This window comes from Myotis myotis, unplaced genomic scaffold (assembly GCF_014108235.1).
Source record: "Myotis myotis isolate mMyoMyo1 unplaced genomic scaffold, mMyoMyo1.p scaffold_m19_p_2, whole genome shotgun sequence".
Lineage (NCBI taxonomy): Eukaryota > Metazoa > Chordata > Mammalia > Chiroptera > Vespertilionidae > Myotis > Myotis myotis.
Genome location: NW_023416324.1, coordinates 101585438 through 101603117, shown reverse-complemented (window position 1 = coordinate 101603117; position 17680 = coordinate 101585438). Strand labels below are relative to the sequence as shown.

Genomic DNA, 17680 nt, shown 5'->3' with positions numbered 1-17680 from the left:
ATGACAGGGGGCAGCGCCCCAACCCCCTGATTGGCCCTGCTCTGTGCATGACAGGGGGTGGCGCTGCAACCTCCCCATCGAGCCTGCCTTGACTGTGACAGGGGACCGTGCTCCAACCCCCCAATCGGCCCTACCCTGAGCGTGACTGAGGGTGGCATCACAACCTCCCAATCTGCCCTGCTCTGTGCATGATGGGGCGGCACCCCAACTCCCCAATCGGCCCTGCTCTGAGCCCGACCAGGGGCTGCACCTACGGATTGGGCCTACCCTCTGCCACCCGGGAGCAGGCCTAAGCCAGCAGGTCGTTATCTCCCGAGGGTTCCCAGACTGCGAGAGGGCACAGGCCGGGCTGAGGGACACCCCCCCACACACACACCGAGTTCACAAATTTTTGTGCACTGGGCCTCTAGTCTATATACATAAAAGGCTAATATGCAAATTGTCCCCACGGGAGTTCGACCAGGAGACTGGAATTCAATCGCTCACTATGACATGCGCTGACCAGGGGACAGCATGGAACAAAGGAAGGCCCTGGCTGGCAGCTGGCAGCTGGGGAAGGGAGGCCCTGGCCAGCAGCTGGCAGCTGGGGAAGGGAGGCCCCAAGCGGGTCCAGCAGCCAAGGAAGGGAGGCCCTGGGTGGCAGCCAGCAGTGGGGAAAGGGAGGCCCCAGTTGGCAGCCAGCAGCCAGCAGCCAGGGAAGGGAGGCCCCAGGCGGTGGCCAGCAGCTGTGGAAGGGAGTCTCTGGCTGGCAGCCGGCAGCTGGGGAACAGCAGCCGGCAGCCAGGGAAGGTAGGCCCTGGCCAGCAGTAGGAAGGCCCTGATTGGCCCTGATCACCATCCAGGCCTAGGGACCCTACCTGTACACGAATTTCATGCACCGGGCCTCTAGTGTTGAATAAGAGTGGTGAAAGTGGACATTCCTGTCTTCTACCTGTCCTTAGGGGAAATGGTTTTAGTTTTTGCCCACTAAGTGCGATGCTCACTGTAGGTCTGTCATGTATGGTGTTTATTATGCTGAGATATGATCCCTCTATTCCCACTTTGCTGAGAGATTTTATCAAAAAAGGGTGTTATATTTTGTCGAATGCTTCTTCTGCATCTATTGATATGATCATGTGATTTTTGTCTTTCAATTTTTTTATGTGATGTATCATGTTTATTGATTAGCAAATATTGTATTCCAGTAGGCCCTGGAATAAATCCTACTTGGTCATGGTGTATGATATTTTTAATATATTGGTAGATCTGATTTGCTAATATTTTGTTGAGGATTTTAGCATCTATATTCATTGCTTTTTAATGATAAAAGACTGGAAACAGCCTGAGGGCCCATCACTAGAGAATGGTAAACAAAAGATAAAGGGAGCCCACAGTGGAGCACCAGCTGGTAAGGGAACTCTCCACATACTGCACCAAGATAGGTATCTGTGAAAAATAGGTGCACACCCTACACTACTGTAGTCATACTGACCAGTGGTTACCTGGAGGGTCCCTGAGGCCTTTTTATGGAGCCATGAGCTCAACATGACTTTCACAACAACACTATTTAGTTGCCTTCTTCATGCTGTTACTCTCAGGAATATACAGAAGAGTTCCCCAGAAACTACTTGACAATGTGATAATGTCATCACTTTGATGGCTAATGGAATATGTGCTTATATATTTTGTGTTTTCTAGAATTTTCTAAAGTGAGCTCATGAAAAGATAATCAGCATCAATAGTCATCAGAGAAATGCAAATCAAAACCACAGTGAGACACTAACTCACACCCACTAGGATGGCTACACTAAAAAAGACAGACAATAACAAGTGTTGACAAGGATGTAGATAACTTGGACCCTCATGCATTATTAGTGGGGAAGCAGAATGGTGCAGCTGCTGCAGAAAAACAGTTTGGCAGATCATCTGGTAGTTAAACAGAGTTATCATACGATCCAGCAATTCTACTCATAGGTATACTCCCAAGGAAAATGAAAACACACATCCATGAAAAAATATGGACATATTCACAATAGCTAAAAGGTAGAAACGCAATATCCATCAATGGATGAGTGGATAAACAGAATGTGGTCTATCCATAAATGGAATGTTATTAATCCAAAAAAAGGGATGAAGTACTGACAGTTGCTACTACATGGATGGACCATGAAAGCACTCTGCTAAGTGACAGAAGACAGTCACAAAAGACCATATATTATATAATTCGTGTCCAGGAATGTCCAGAATATGCAAACCCATAGAGACAGACAGATTGATGGTTGCTGGGGACTCAGAGAAGGAGAAATGGGAAGTGGCTGGTACAGGGTACAGGGTTTCTTTTTTGGGATAAAAATGTTCTAAAATTAGAATTCTGGTGATATTTGCACAACTGTGCTAAAAACTACTGAGCTGTACACTTAAATAGGAGGATGTTATAGTACAAGAATAATATCTCAATAAAGCTGTTTTGAAAGAAATAAAGAAAACATAGTTTTAGGAGTTAAAATGAAGAAACCTACCTGTTAGGTCTGATCAAACAATCACATTTATATCTCCTCCCCTGGAAAACTGACCTTTAGATAATTTTGCAACCGACCACATTCCCTTTTGCCTTAGACCACATTCCATTTGCTAAGACCAGTAACTTTCCCCTCCGGATTTGCCCAGGATCGGACCTGTCCAAAGAATTCCCCACAAAAAAGCTCTCCTAGTGTCCTTTAAGATCTCTGACTCCCTGGGTGCTGGTGCCATTTGGGAGCTCAGTCCATCTGGTTCCAGATGATCTAATAAATTTATAATTCTTTACCACTTTTGGCCTCATATGTTCCTCCTTCAGCGACCCTAACACTACTGAAGGCCTAGCCTTGGCCCCAGACACTCACAGCTGTGCAGTGAGCCTGTGTGCCCAGGTGCCTGGCACAAGTCATGCTCTGGGAGGCAAACACAGGGAGAGGTTGGCTATAGGCAACATGGACCCACTGCTGCTCCCAGGCCTCCCATGGAGGCCATGAACCCACCCCCTCTACTGGGACACTGGGGCCCCCTGCCTAGCCATATTGTGACCTCCAGAAAAGCCCATTCCCCTCTTGGAATGCCAATTTCTCTTCCATAAAATAGAAGGACCACACAGATTCTCTCAAGGTTGCCACAGGGTGAAACTCTAAGCTCTGACAGGTGTCCCAGCAGAGGACCCAACCCAGCTGCCAACCAGGGCTGGGCAGGCAATAAAGTTGATGCAGGCTGGCCCAGCAAAGTGCAAAGCACCCGCCCAGTCTAAATGGAGCCTTTTCTCAGCTTCCCTGATGGCCAACCTATGGCTATGGACCTAGTATGCCCACAATTACCAATTTTCAACAAAAGCCACAAAGCTGAAATTTATGTGAAGTTTTCCAATTTGTAAATGTTGTAACACAATTCTAATACTTACAAACACGCTTTGCAGAAAGAAGCTAACGGGGACAGATGAGCGGTATGTGCACCCTTTTAGGAGGGCAGGCAGGCCAAGGTGGGGCGAACGCTGGCTTCCCCTCTCCCATCCATTTTACCAATAAGGAAACGAAGATTCAGAGGGATGATGTCCCAGACCCCAGGTCACACAATGACTGGGGACTCATTGTGGACCTGCAGGGGCTGGTGGGAAGCCCAGGTTTCTTGTCTGTCTGCCCTGGTTCAGGTTGCTCCCAGAAGACCCCAACAGAGTCAGACTCCCATTTCAAGACCCACGGGCTGCGGGTGATGAGGGGCAGGACCCGCTGGGCCCAACTGTAAGCTCTCCTCCCAGTATTCTCCTGCTGATCAGAGCAGTGCTCCCCACAGGGTGGCCCTGCCCCAGCCTGCCTCAGGAACCTTGAGTTCTTGCAGGAGGTAGTTCTGTTGTATCGGACTCAAGCTCAGGTGTCTGGAATCACACCCTGGCTCCTGCAAGTCCCCAGGCTGTGCTCATGGGCTCCTCAGATCTCACACAAGTTTAGCCTTCCACAGTCCAATACTAGAGGGGAGAGGGCAGGGTCTACAGGATCCTCTGGGAAACAGAGTCTAGGTGGACCCCCCTCTCCTACTCCCAGGGAGCCTTGGAGAACCACAGACCTTGGGAAGGCCCAGGGCTAGCTCCTGGGGCTGCATGGTGAGGGAGGGAAAACCCTGCTCCTTTAGCCTCCTCCCTGCACCCAGAAGGGTGCTGCACAGCACAGATAAGATAATACCATCTCTGGTCTGGCACCTAGTGGTCCCCGACACAACTAAGTCTTCATCCCAACAGTCTCACCCCTGCCCCTCCCAGCCGCTTCTAGCACCAGCCACACAGCCTCCTTTTAATCCAATGAATTCCCTCAGGTGCAGGGCCTTTACACATGCTGTGTCCTCTGCCTGGAACACTCTCTTCTCTCTGCTTCCATCCCATCACCCATTAACAACTCCTCCTGCTCAAACATAATTTTCCCTACGGAGCCTTCCCTGATCTCCAGGAGGAATCTGGTTCCCCACTCCCTTCCCCCAAACCCCACCACCACACACACACACACACACACACACACACACACACACACACAAGCTCACAGGGCACAAAAACTCCACACCCAGTGACTAGTGGGTTCTTTACCTCCTCCATAAGCCATAAGCTTCCAGAGGGCAAAGACAATGTAGATTTTGTTCAACACTATGCTTTCTTCATCTGTCACAGCCTGTGGACACCCTGGCACTCAGGAATGACTGTCAGGGATAAAGACATGAAGGCATGCAAGGGAACCTAGACCCACCACTTCCTATACATGTGTCCATGGGCAAATGGCCTGCATCCCCTCTGTAAACTAAGGGAGTGGATATGAGGATTAAAGGGTTAATAATCACACAGAGCTTACAAAAGTGCTTGGCACAGGCATAAGCACTATATGGTGTCTGTGATTAGCATAAAGTTATTTGAGTTTAAATAGCTTCTCTGCTAACCAGACCGTCAAAGCACTCAGAGATCCCTGCCCTGCAGAATCTGATTAACTGAGGCCCTGAGGAAGGAGCCTCTTTCCTGCCGCCGCCCTGGGACCCTGCAGAGGTGGTGCTGGAGTCTTTTCCAGGAGGGGGCTGCCTCTGGATGCTCTGAGAGTGGAGACTCTCCACTTCCTGAGGGTCACCCTGTCCCAGCGTTCCCACCCTGTGGCCCAGGAGGGCAGCAAAGGTTAGGGGTGGTGTGCTTGCCAACCCCCTTCATCATGCCAACCCCCTTCATCGTGCCAGCCCAGCAATAGAAGCCCCCCTCACAAAGCCCCCTGAATGACAACAGCCATCACACCCCTCTGCCGGGCCCACAGAGCAGGCATGTGGCTTCCATTAGGCCACATCTGGACATGCTCAGAGGCAGCCTGGATCCCTGGCAGGGTTCCGGCTCAAAGACAGGAACCCTCCCCCCCACCCCCCAACCTCTGTTTTCCCCTACCTCTGCCCCAGCCAGGCCTCGGGCAATGGTTGGAAACCTCCTTCTCTGGGCCCCAGGGCTACCATGGCAACAGGGCTGGGGGTCATTTCCGACCCCATGTCTTACCTCTCAGCAGGCCCCCAGGCAAACAGGACAAAGTCACCTCCCCAGCTTCTCCTTACAGAGGGCCCTTCCATCACTGGGGACCCCCCAAGTCCTCCCCCACAACAGCAGTCAGAGGCCTCTAAGGGCGCCCACTTCTCCCAAGATGCTCAACTGGACACCTGACCCAGCCCCTATCAGGCCTCCTACCAACTCCCCCTGCACATGGTTGTGACCATGGATAAATCTGTGTGCCTATCAGTTCAATGCCTCCTCCCCAGCGAGACCTCAGTGGGGAGGCTACGCCTGCCTTTCTCACTACACAGCCCTTGGCACAGACAGAGTGCTCCCTAAACATCTGCTGAAGAGATGCGCGAACTGAAGAAGGATAGTGAGTAATAATGGCTAATATTGTAACTACTCTGCAAGTACTAAGTTCCCTGCCAAGCACTGGACATGAAAAGGACACGTACATGGGCATGTGTAGGAGAGGCAACTAATCAATGTGTCTCTCTCACATCTCTCTTTGTCTCTCTCTCACCTCTCTCTCTCCTCCTCCTCCTCCCGCCCTTCCTCCCTTCCACTCTCTCTAAAAAAAATAAATGGAAAAAAATATCCTCAGATGAGGATTAAAAAAACCACAGCCCCATGAAGCAGGGACTTCTCTGCTGCTTAAAGATGAGGAAACTGAGGCAGGAAAAGATAAGCCATTTACCTAAGTTACGCAGGTGACAGGTGGATACTGGATAGGTAAGAGGACAAAATATATTTGGGGGTGGTGGATGGTAGGCCAGTCTTTGTGTATCTGACCAGGGCCAAGCTACTGGGTCCCATTTAAAGGCACCCCCTTCCCCCACCCCCATATCAGCCTCCCATTCCTTCTTTCCCCACGCACCAAAAGCTGCAGCAGCCTGTCCATCCTCATGCCCTGATCATTCTCTGTGCATGTGTGGGGCCTCTGCCAGGACAGCCTTCATAGGGGGTAAGGGGCACTCAATCAGAGACCCCTATCCACAAGCAGCCTCATCAAAGGCCAGACTCCAAAATCCACTGAGAAAGCCCAGGGCAGAAAAGAAAAGAAAAAACCAGGGATCCTGAGAACAAAGCAATTCTCCAGGATTCCAAAGCCCAGAAGCACAGAGGCCTCTGGAGGCAAAAGGTGGGTAGAGGGCAGGGCTGAGTCTATTTTGGAAACCCTAGGGCAGCGCTTCTCAACCTGTGGGTCGAGACCCTTTGGGGGTCGAACGACCCTTTCACAGGGGTTGCCTAAGACCAGCCGTGGGCAAACTACGGCCTGCAGGCGGATCCGGCCCGTTTGGCTGTTCTATCCGGCCCAAGGAGCCGAAGGAGCGGAGGGTTCTCTTGCTCTCCCCTCCGCTCCTTCACCAGCAGCAGTGTTAACATGGCAACGTCGGGAAACATGGCCGCAGCTCCTTCTTCTGAGTCCAGTTTAAGAACCCATTGTGGCCCTCGAGTCAAAAAGTTTGCCCACCCCTGCCTAAGACCATCGGAAAACACATATATAATTACATATTGTTTTTGTGACCAATCACTATGCTTTAATTATGTTCAATTTGTAACAATGAAATTGGGGGTCACCACAACATGAGGAACTGTATTAAAGGGTCGTGGCATTAGGAAGGTTGAGAACCACTGCCCTAGGGTCTGCATGCTCTGGAGCCAGGCCCCCAAGCCCTCTCATTACAGCCCCACCTCAGCCCACACATACTCCTCACTCCCCACAGGCTCTGGGTGTGGTGGGAAGGAGGCCCCTGAAGCACAAGGGTCAGGTCCCAGCCCACCACTCCCATTCTGTGACCTGGAGCCACTAGAAACACCTCTCTGACCTTGAAATGAGAAGAAAGTACCTCCCTGGCTTGGGGGGAACATCAAGTCACAGAAATAGGGCCTGGAGTACCAATAGGTGCTCTGTGAGGATGAACTGTGTGCCTACGCACTGTAAGCAGGCTGGGTGCAGAGCCCTCTGGGCTTTTGGACCACTTGACCTACAGGTCAGAGGAACGTGCATGTGCACAGGCTTTGCACACAGCTGCTGCCCAGCAAGGTCTATAGCACTTGACAGATGGGAAAAGGGGCCCAGGCCAATTAAGAGACTTGCCCAAGGCCACACAGCTGTGGGCATTAGGGTGGGTCAATGGGAATGCTGCAGAAATCCCAGAGTCCCCTCATGCCCCATCCTCCAAGAAGCCTTCCCAGATACCTCCCAGGCATCTCCCCCTCACAACCCCCTGCCATAATGGTTCATTCCTGCCTCCCCAGGGCCCACCAAGACCTGCTCATTATTTATACCTAATAAAGGTTTATAGAGTTATTGATATGAGACTGAACAAGACACAGACCCCTAGCTGTGGAGAGAGATCACTAGACAACGAGGTAAGTCCCCAGAACACCCTCAGTGGGGAGAAAGAAAATGGAGCTGAGGGGAGGGTCAACAAGACACAAAGATTCAAGGAAGGTTCCTAAAGGAGGTGCACCTGTGCTCGTTGAAAACAGTGAACACATGTGTGGAACAGAGGGAGAGACAATGCTGGAGGGTTCATGGGACGGCAGGGGAATTAGGGAGAAAAGGGATGACTGCTAGAGGGGTGGCCACAGAGCTTGTATTGATTCACTCATTCATTCACCCAGGCCCTGCTAGAGGCTCCTGTACACAGCAGAAAGATGACAGATGTGGTCCCTCTGCCCATGGCACTCACATTCTACTAGGAAAAATTAAAGCAAGGTAGAGGAAGGTATGGTGTTCTTTTAGTTCGGTGCCCAAGGAAAGCCTCTCTGGGGAGGTGGCCTTGAACAGAGAGCAGAATGGAGTACAGGAGTGAACCAAATGGACACCTGGAAGAGCATTTCAGGAAGAGCAAGTGGCAAGTGCAAAGGCCCTGGGACTGCTATGGTATCTAGACAGATCAGTGGGGCTGAGCACAGTGGGTAAGAGGAAGGGTTGCTAGGAACTGAATGTTTATCCCCCACCCCCATATCTGTGTTAAAACCCTAATCCTCAATGGGACAGTATTGGAGATGAAGCTTTTGGGACGTGATTAGATGATGAAGGTGGGGTCCTCATGATGGAATCAGTGTCCTTCTAAAAAGAAACAAGCAAGAGTTTTGCTCCTCCTGTAATGTTATCTCAGATGAAATGTATCCTCGCCTGCTCTGCCATGTAAGGACACAATGAGAGCCTGGCCATCTGCAAACCAGGAAGTAGGCCCTCAACCCAGCCTTCACCTTGGATTCCCAGCCCACAGAACTGTGAGAAATAAGTGTTTGTCATTTCAGTCACCCAATCTGTGGTATTTTTTGTTACAGCAGACAAGACAGACTAAGACAAGGGTGATGGAGATGAGATGCAAGAGGTCGCAGGCAGGCTGTGTAGGGCCTGTGGCCCGAGAGGGCTGTGGATTCTGCACTGAGTAGGTAGAAGCCACGGCAGGTGCAGAGCAGAGGAATGAGAACAACTTGTGTGTTAACAGAACCAACTGGAAGATGTGCCGGACACAGCCCTTGACTCTCAGAAAGAGCTCTCATGTGAGACTGCATGCCCTAGGCTGTCTCCTCAGAGACCAAGGTCACAGCCATGCCTGGAAGGATGTGAAACTCATCACCTCCTACTGAGGTACTGTGGACACCCCACCTGCACTTAAGCAGGACCCTCCTCAGGACCCCCAACCCTGTGAGGGTGCCTATTGGGCCTTTGACCACAGCCATACCACGCATATAACCCAGCACTGACTTCAACAGGGACCTCACCTGCACCCACCCACTCCATTCCCAGGAGCTAAGCCAGGGAGAAAGTGGTATCTAAGCTCATGCCCTAAAGTGTGGGGCACTCAGACCCAGCTTCCCCTGCCCCAGGCAGCTGTACAGAGACCTAGGCAGTTACAGGGCCCAGGGCTGCCTTCCCTGGGCTGAGTGCTAGGGAGAAACTTGAAAGACGCTTACCTTCAGGGTCACCTCTGGGGACAGAATGGACAGAGTTGGGGTCAGTGTCCTCCTCTGGCCGAAGATGGGGCAGAGCTGGTGGCTGCTTGGGCACTTCCTGGATAGGTGGGACCTGGGTGGCCTCATGGGGAGGTGTGGTCAGGATGGTGTGGCTGCTGGGCTTTGTTGGGTTTCCGGGAGAACTCGATGTGGCCTGAGACTGGAGGACACTGGCCGTGCTTGACCCCAGCATGGGGCTGGCTCCCCCCTGTCCAATACTTTGCTGGGTGGCCTGGGCATCTGGGATAAGGTTATCTTCAGGCCCTGCCCTGGCATCTGCCTTCTCCTCTTGCAAAGGAAGACTGGGCCCGGCTGGGCCTGCACCAGGAGGCCCATCGAGTCCCCTAAGGCCACCTGCTGCCAGTGGCTCCCTGACAGCGATGTCCTCCCTCTCCTCCTCCCCTGCCCCCTGGCTGTCCTCCATCACTCTCCTGGCTTTGGCTTGAACAGGAGCTGGCGGACCCAGGGCAGCAGCCGCTGTTGGCCTGAGGAGAACGGCCAGCCAGGGGGTGGCCTGGATGGCAGACAGTGGCTGACTTCCGCCTCCCAGGGTGGCTGGGGCCCCCGTGCTTGCCTGAAGCTCGCCTGCCAAAGCCGCTGCGGCTTCTGCTTCAGCCACCTCCTGGTCATAACTGTAGGGGTCTTCGTAGTGTCGCTCAGGTTCATTCTCCTCAGCATCTGAGAAGTTCCCACTGGTGGCAGTGGGCATGGCCTTGGCATCTCCATGGCAACTGGGGACCTGGTAGCAGATGAGCTCACCACCAGTGTCAGGACAATGGCAGGCCTGGCACGGTGGCAGGTGGACTGTGTGACCAGCAGCATACTTGCGGCCAGCGTGCACACAGCCCACCTGGCCGCACTGCGGGCAGCTGTCAGCTGCCACCACAGTCTCAATGCAATTGGGTGGGAGCTCGGGGCACAGCATGAACTGGCAGCTGATCTTGCCGCCACCTGGTGGGCAGGAACACTCAGTGCTGCCAAAGTCCACAAAGTAGGACTGGCCTGCGGGTACACGGCCACGCACGAAGCCACCCTGCAGACAGTCATAGTACTGGTAGCCCTCGCAGGCACAGCCCTGCTGCACGCACGTGGCACAGCAGGCGCCCGGCTCCAGCGCCTCCTCGATGCAGTTCTCCAGCGGTGGGCACTCGACACCCGTGCAGTCCTGCCGTGGGGCTGCTGCACCTGTGCTGGCACCCAGGGCCAGAGCCAGGGCCAGGGCCAACCAGGCTCCTACAGGCTCCCAGAACATCACCATGGTCCCACCGCCAGCCCAGGTGCAGCCCAGGTGCCACCTCGAGCCAAAAGGTCCCCTCTCCTGCGAGGCCCTGGGGAAATCAGAAAGGACACCTGTCAGCACCATATGGGGCCTACACATGAAAACACATGCACCGCCCAGTCACACACACACCTGCACATGGCTGGATGAAGCCTCAGGCTCTTTCACTCACACACATGCCCTTATCCCAATATCCCCATGTCCCCAAGCATAGTGTCTGGTGGGGCAATGACAGAACAATGGCCACTTAGTGTCTGGCACAGCCAGGAAAGGAGATCTGCCTCTGCTAGCCACTCAGCCAGCACCAACCAAGCAGATCCTCTGTACACGAATCCTTCTAGAACTTGGGGTTTATTAGCAAACTAGAGGCCTGGTGCATGAAATTTGTGCACTTGGGAGGGGGATCCCTCAGCCCAGCCTGCACCCTCTCGCAGTCTGGAAGCCCTCAGGGGAGCAGGCCTACGCCGGCAGTTAGACATCCTTAGCACTGCCACTGAGGCAGGAGAGGCTCCCGCCACCGATGTTGTGCTCGCCAGCCGGGAGCCTGGCTTCTGGCTGAGTGGCGCTCCCCCTGTGGGAGCACACTGACCACCAGTGGGCAGTTCCTGCATTGAGCATCTGCCTCCTGGTGGTCAGTGTGCATCATAGTGGCCGGTTGTTCTGCTGTTCGGTTGATTTGCATATTAACCTTTGATTATATAGGACTAGAGGCCCGATGCACAAAAATTTGTGCACTGGTGGGGGGGGGGGTGTCCCTCAGCCCCACTTGTGCCCTCTCACAGTTTGGGACCCCTCGGGAGATAACGACCTGCTGGCTTAGGCCCGTTTCCGGGTGGCAGAGGGCAGGCCCAATCCCTAGGTGCCTGCCCCGCAGCCCCTGGTCGGGCTTAGAGCAGGGCCGATTGGGGAGTTGGGTCGCCTCCCCATCATGCACAGAGCAGGGCAGATCAGGAGGTTGCAATGCCACCCCCAGTCATGCTCAGGGTAGGGCCAATTGGGGGGTTGGGGCGCCGCCCCCTGTCACACTCAAGGCAGGGCTGATGGGGAGGTTGCGGCGCCACCCTCTGTCATGCACAGAGCAGGGCAGATCAGGGGGTTGTGGCGCCACCCCTGTCACATACAGAGCCAGCCAATCAGGGGGTTGTGGCGCTGCCCCCTGTCACGCACAGAGCAGGGCCCATCAGGGGGGTCGGGGCTCCGTGCCCTGTCACACACAGAGCAGGGCCGATCAGGGGGTTGGGGCGCCGCCCCATCACCCACAGAGCAGGGCTGATCAGGGGGTTGGGGCACTCCCCCCTGTCACACTCAGGGCAAGGACGATGGGGAGGTTGCGGCTCCACCCCGTCACACACAGAGTAGGGCCCATGGGGGGGGAGGGGGAGGGCGCCGCACCCTGTCACACACAGAGCAGGGGCGATCAGGGGGTTGGGGAGCTCCCCCCTATCAGGCACAGAGCAGGGCCAATCAGGGGGTTGGGGCGCCTTCCCCTGTCACAAACAGAGCAGGGCAGATAGGGAGGTTGTGGCCCCACCCCCTGTCACACACAGAGCCACAGGGCAATCAGAGGGTTTGGGCACTGCCCCCTGTCATGCTGCTGCAGGGGCCAGGAGGCCTCGCAGCTCCACTGATCCCAGTGCTGGGAGGCCTCGTGGCTCCGCTGATCCTGATGCTGGGAGGCCTCGTGGCTCCGCTGATCCAAGTGCTGGGAGGCCACGCTGCTCCGCTGATCCCAGTGCCAGGAGGCCTCGCTGCTCCGCTGATCCCGGTGCCGGGAGGCCTCATGGCTCCACTGATCCCGGTGCTGGGAGGCATATTACCCTTTTACTATATAGAATAAAGGCCTGGTGCATGGGTGGGGGCCGGCTGGTTTGCCCTGAAGGCTGTCCTGGATCAGGGTGGGGGTCCCCACTGGGGTGCCTGGCCAGTCTGGGTGAGGGACTGAGGGCCGTTTTCAGGCTGGCAGGTGACTGAAGCTCCCAACCTTTCCTTTTTTTCTGTTTTTGTTTTGTTTGTTTTTTATTTTATTCTGGAATTTATTTACCTTCTATGGCTGTCACTGGAACTGAGAGCCGGCTTTAGCTCTGAGGCTCGGCTCCAGCTCTGAGACCTCGGTTGCTGAAAGCAGGTATCCGGGTTTGTTTAGCTTCTATAATTGAAACATTGTTGCCATCACTGCCGCTCTAAGCTCTGAGGCCAAAGCTGGCTGAAAGCAGGTTTCTGGAGCTTGTTTAGGTTCTATAATTGCAGCAATGTTTCTTAGACTGCAGCTCAGAGGCCAGCAGTGGCAGGCGGGGAACCTTGGCTTCCTCCATCACTGGAGCAAGCAAGCCTCCTGTTCGCTTCAGCTGCCTGGCTGCCGGCCACCATCTTGGTTGGCAGTTCATTTGCATATCGCCCTGATTAGCCAATGGGACGGGTAGCGAAGTTACGGTTAATTACCATGTTAGTCTATTATTAGATAGGATAAGACAGGCTTCATGGTCATTCTGCTAGCACTGACCCTCTGATGTAGGGAGGGAGATCATAAACCCACAGCAATTCAGTGGGTTTCTGAATGTGATAAGTACAATGAAGAAATAAATGAATGAGAGCAGGGAAATGAAACAGGGAATAACCAGGATGGTGTAGCTGCTGGCTTTGGGTGGAAAAGAGCTGATTTTAGCCAGGGTGGTAAGCAAGGCTTCTCTAAGGAAGTAGCATTTGAGCTGAGATCTGAGTGAATCAATGGAGACAACCACCTGAATGTCTGTAGGCAAAGTATGTCAGGCGGCAGGAATAGCAGGTACAAAGGACCTGGGGCAGGACCAGAAGGAGGGAGATGAGGAACAGTAGAACACCACCACTGCTGAGTAAATTGAGCAAGGGTGAATGTGATGGCAGCCAGATCATGCGAGATTCTGATTACAGTGCGGGCTGCTGGAAGCCATGGCCTGGAATGACTTGGTGGGCTCTGTTAGGGCTGCTTTGTTGAAAACATGGGAGCCGGGCCAAAGCCAAGAAGCCAGTCATAGGAGGCAGGAGAGGATAGTGGACAGGGGAATTCTGAAGTAGAGTTGACAGGATTTGCTGCTAGACTGCATGGGTGTAACAGGAGAGGAGTCCACGATGAGCCCAGCTTTTGGCCGAAGCACCTAGAAGGATGGAGCTGCCGCTTCCTGAGGCAGGGAAGGCTGTGGAAGGAGGACCATGGACCCACAGAGGAGACATGCACTTCAGTTTGGCAGTACTGAGTTTGAGAAGCCCAGGGATCATCCAAGTGAAGATGGTAAGAATGCTACCAGGGACAGGAATCTATGCCCAGGCCAGGGGGCTAGGGAGGTTGCTGGACTCCAAGAGGTAACATGCACATCCCCCAAGCTGAGAAGCCACTCCAGGAACGGGGAGGGCTCCGTACACCCAGGTTGATTTGGAATCGGTCTCAGGGAGAACCAGGCCTGCTATCCCCGTAACAAAGTCAGCGACACTCCATGGAAGCAGAGTAGACAGCACAAAGACCTTGAGTCAATGCTCAAGTGTCATTTAAGAAAAGAAACATTTGCAGACTTAAATCCTCCTCCCACCCTCCATCTGCCTTTCCATTCATCACACACTCACATGAACAACACATCCTAAGAGGGAAATATTCCCACCAGAGGTTGGCAGGCTCCTCCCAGAGGACCTTTGTTGCTAGCCAGGCCCGCTATACCCCACCCACCCCACCGTGCATTCTCCTACAAGTCAGTCCATTAGTTCTGCTCACCCTCTCGGCCCCCACAGTGACCTGGCCCTGGGACCCTATCCCCCAGCATCATGCTCTGCCCATACTCAGATGATTCTATATCTTGGATTCACCCCTGCCCCAGGCCCAGAGTGATGATGAGGAACATTAGAGCCTGACTTTGTGTTTTCCTCATTCGCTGTGCAAATCTAAGCAAGGCCCTTGCCCTCTCTGAATCTGGGCTCTGCATCTGTGTAGTGAAGAGGTTCTACCACACCTTTGGTTCTGGCCAGGAGGCCACAGGTACTATCTAGCCCAGTGATGGCGAACCTTTTGAGCTCGGTGTGTTAGCATTTTGAAAAACCCTAACTTAACTCTGGTGTCGTGTCACATATAGAAATTTTTTGATATTTGCAACCATAGTAAAACAAAGATTTATATTTTTGATATTTATTTTATATATTTAAATGCCATTTAACAAAGAAAAATCAACCAAAAAAATGAGTTCGCATGTCACCTCTGACACGCGTGTCATAGGTTCGCCATCACTGATCTAGCCCATGACTGCACTTGTTTATCCCACATGGTGGGTTTTTAGTTTTAAATTAGTTGCCAATAGGAAATGTTCACATGAATATTCAACTCCTCTTGAAAACCACTGAACCCTGGTCACCCTAAGATGTCACCCAGGACATGGGGCTCTCAGTCCCACAAAGGCCATATGACCTCTCCACTCATGGTGGCAGGGTCTGTTTGAGATCAGAGTTTCCCCAGGCTCACCTCTGAACTGGGAACCCATAGTCATTCCCACTGTGGCCTCCAGCTGGGAGAGTGGAGGTCTGGGCCCTGCATGCTGCTCAGAGCCCCTGGTGCTATCTAAAGTTTGTGTACCCATCCATGAGGGGGATGGGGCTAGCTGGGATGTATCTGGAGGAGGTGGACCAGTAAGGAAGGGGGGAGTTAGCTTCAAGAGGCCCTGGTACATCTCTACAACTGCTCTGAATGTTTCATGGGCCCATGGGTGTGTATGTGGTGGGTGGGGGGTGGGGGACAAGCACACTCCCAAGATGGGAGCTCACCAGGCCCAGGGAAAGGCAAAGCAAAACCCACACAGTCTCTGCCCTATTCCTGCCAACTAAAAAGCTGGATAATGCATGCACATTAATAATAATATGATTACTCAATTCCCAACCAAGGGCATGTACCTAGGTTGCAGGTTCAATTCCTGGCCCCCGTTGAGGCATGTGCAAGAGGCAACTAATAAAGGTGTCTCTGTCACATCAATGTTTCTCTTTCTCTCTCTCTCTCTCTCTCTCTCTCTCTCTCTCTCTCTCTCTTCCTCCCTCCCCTCCACTCTCTGTAAAAATCAATGGAAAAAAATATCCTCCAGTGAGGATTAACAATAATAATAATAATACTATTTAAGACTAGAGGCCCGGTGCATGAAATCCTGCACTGGAGGGGGGGGGGTCCCTCAGCCCGGCCCCTCTCACAGTCCGGGAGCCCTCAGGGGTGGGAGGCAACCCGGCGATCAGGGGAAGGTGACGCCCCATCACACCTCTGCTGCTGCCACTGCCAGCAGCACAAGCCTCGGCCAGCCCTGGTTACCTGAGTCTTGGGCGGCCCTGGGTGGCTGGGCAGCCTCCATCCGAGGCTTGCCTGCACCTCAGGCCAGCCCTGGGCAGCTGGGCAGCCGACATCTGAGGCTTGCCTGCGCCTCAGGCCGGCCCTGGGTGGCTCAGAAGCTGAGGGGACTGGGGGACTCTGGAAACAGGCACCCTGGCGGGGCTGAGGGAACTGGGCGCCATCTTGTGGCTGTGGGTGCCGCCATCTTTGTGATGGCATGAGGGTCAATTAGCATATTCCCTCTTTATTAGATAGGACTAGAGCAGTGATGGTGAACCTATGACATGCGTGTCAGAGGTAACATGTGAAGTCATTTTTTTGGTTGCTTTTTCTTTGTTAAATGGCATTTAAATATGTAAAATAATATCAAAAATATAAATCTTTGTTTTACTATGGTTGCAAATATCAAAAAATTTCTACATGTGGCACGGCACCAGAGTTAAGTTAGGGTTTTTCAAAATGCTGACACGCCAAGCTCAAAAGGTTCGCCATCACTGGACTAGAGGCCTGGTACACAAAATTTGTGCACTGGGGGGAGGGTGTTGCCCAGTCCAGCCTGCACCCTCTCCAATCAGGGACCCCTCGGGGTATGTCCGACTGCCGGTTTAGGCCCGATCCCACAGGACATACCCTCACAATCCAGGACTGCTGGCTCCCAACTGCTCACCTGCCTGCCTGCCTGATTACCCCTAACCGCTTCTGCCTGCCAGCCTGGTTGCCCCCAACTGCCCTCCCCTACCAGCCCGATTGCCCCCAACTGCCCTCCCCTGCCGGCCCAGTCACCCTTAACTGCCCTCCCCTGCCAGCCTGATCGCCCCCAACTGCCCTCCCCTGCCGGCCCAGTCACCCCCAACTGCCCTCCCCTGTTGGCCCAGTTACCCCTAACTGCCCTCCCCTGCCAACCCGGTCCCCCTCAACTGCCCTCCTCTGCCAGTCCAGTCACCCCTAACTGCCCTCCCCTGCTAGCCTGGTTGCCCCCAACTGAACTCCCCTGCAGGCCTGGTCACCCCCAACTGCCCTCCCTGCTGGCCTGATCGCCCACAACTGCCCTCCCCTGTGAGCCATCTTGTGGCTATGGGCACCGCCATCTTTGAGGGTGGGGCAGTCAATTAGCATATTCCCTCTTTATTAGATAGGATGATGATGATTATAAGGCCAGCTGACCTAAGTGACCACTGGTGGACACTTTGAACAGCAACATATATGCAATTAAGCCTATCTGAGCAGTGTATGATGCTGAGTTCTCGTGCCCAGTGAGGTACCTAAAGACATCACTCCAGGTCCACACATCCATGGTGGTCCTTGGGAATTTGTTTGGTGGTAGGAGGAAACAAGGCAGAGGTAGGCCACCATGCCAGTGCCGGTCCCAGATCCACCCTGCTCTCCACTGAGGATGCTAACCTGGTCAGAATGTGTCCCCAGGTTCCAGCATCCTCCAATGGCAGCCTCCAACAGGACATCACAGGATGGGAGAGAAAGGTTGGGCTGTTCATTTCCCACCCCTTTCTCCTTCCCTCCCAGGCAAGGGGTTGGTGGTGGCTGTCCCTGCTCCCCCAAGGCCATAGCTCCTGGAGGATGACCCTGCTGGGTTCTAAAA

General features: G+C 53.6%; 1 protein-coding gene across 6 annotated transcripts in view; it reads right to left on the bottom strand.

Annotated features, from left to right (window-relative positions):
• FBLN2 (fibulin 2) overlaps positions 1 to 17680 on the bottom strand; it is a 109125-nt gene that overhangs the window by 64937 nt on the left and 26508 nt on the right. For 4 of the 6 annotated variants that reach the window (XM_036349651.1, XM_036349653.1, XM_036349650.1 and 1 more), the window contains exon 2: positions 9443 to 10809. In XM_036349651.1, the coding sequence (XP_036205544.1) occupies positions 9443 to 10739 (1297 nt within the window). In that variant the 5' untranslated portion in view covers positions 10740 to 10809. Of the gene's footprint in view, positions 1 to 9442; positions 10810 to 17680 lie in introns of those variants that run through there. The other 2 variants (XM_036349648.1, XM_036349652.1) reach the window with 1 other exon arrangement.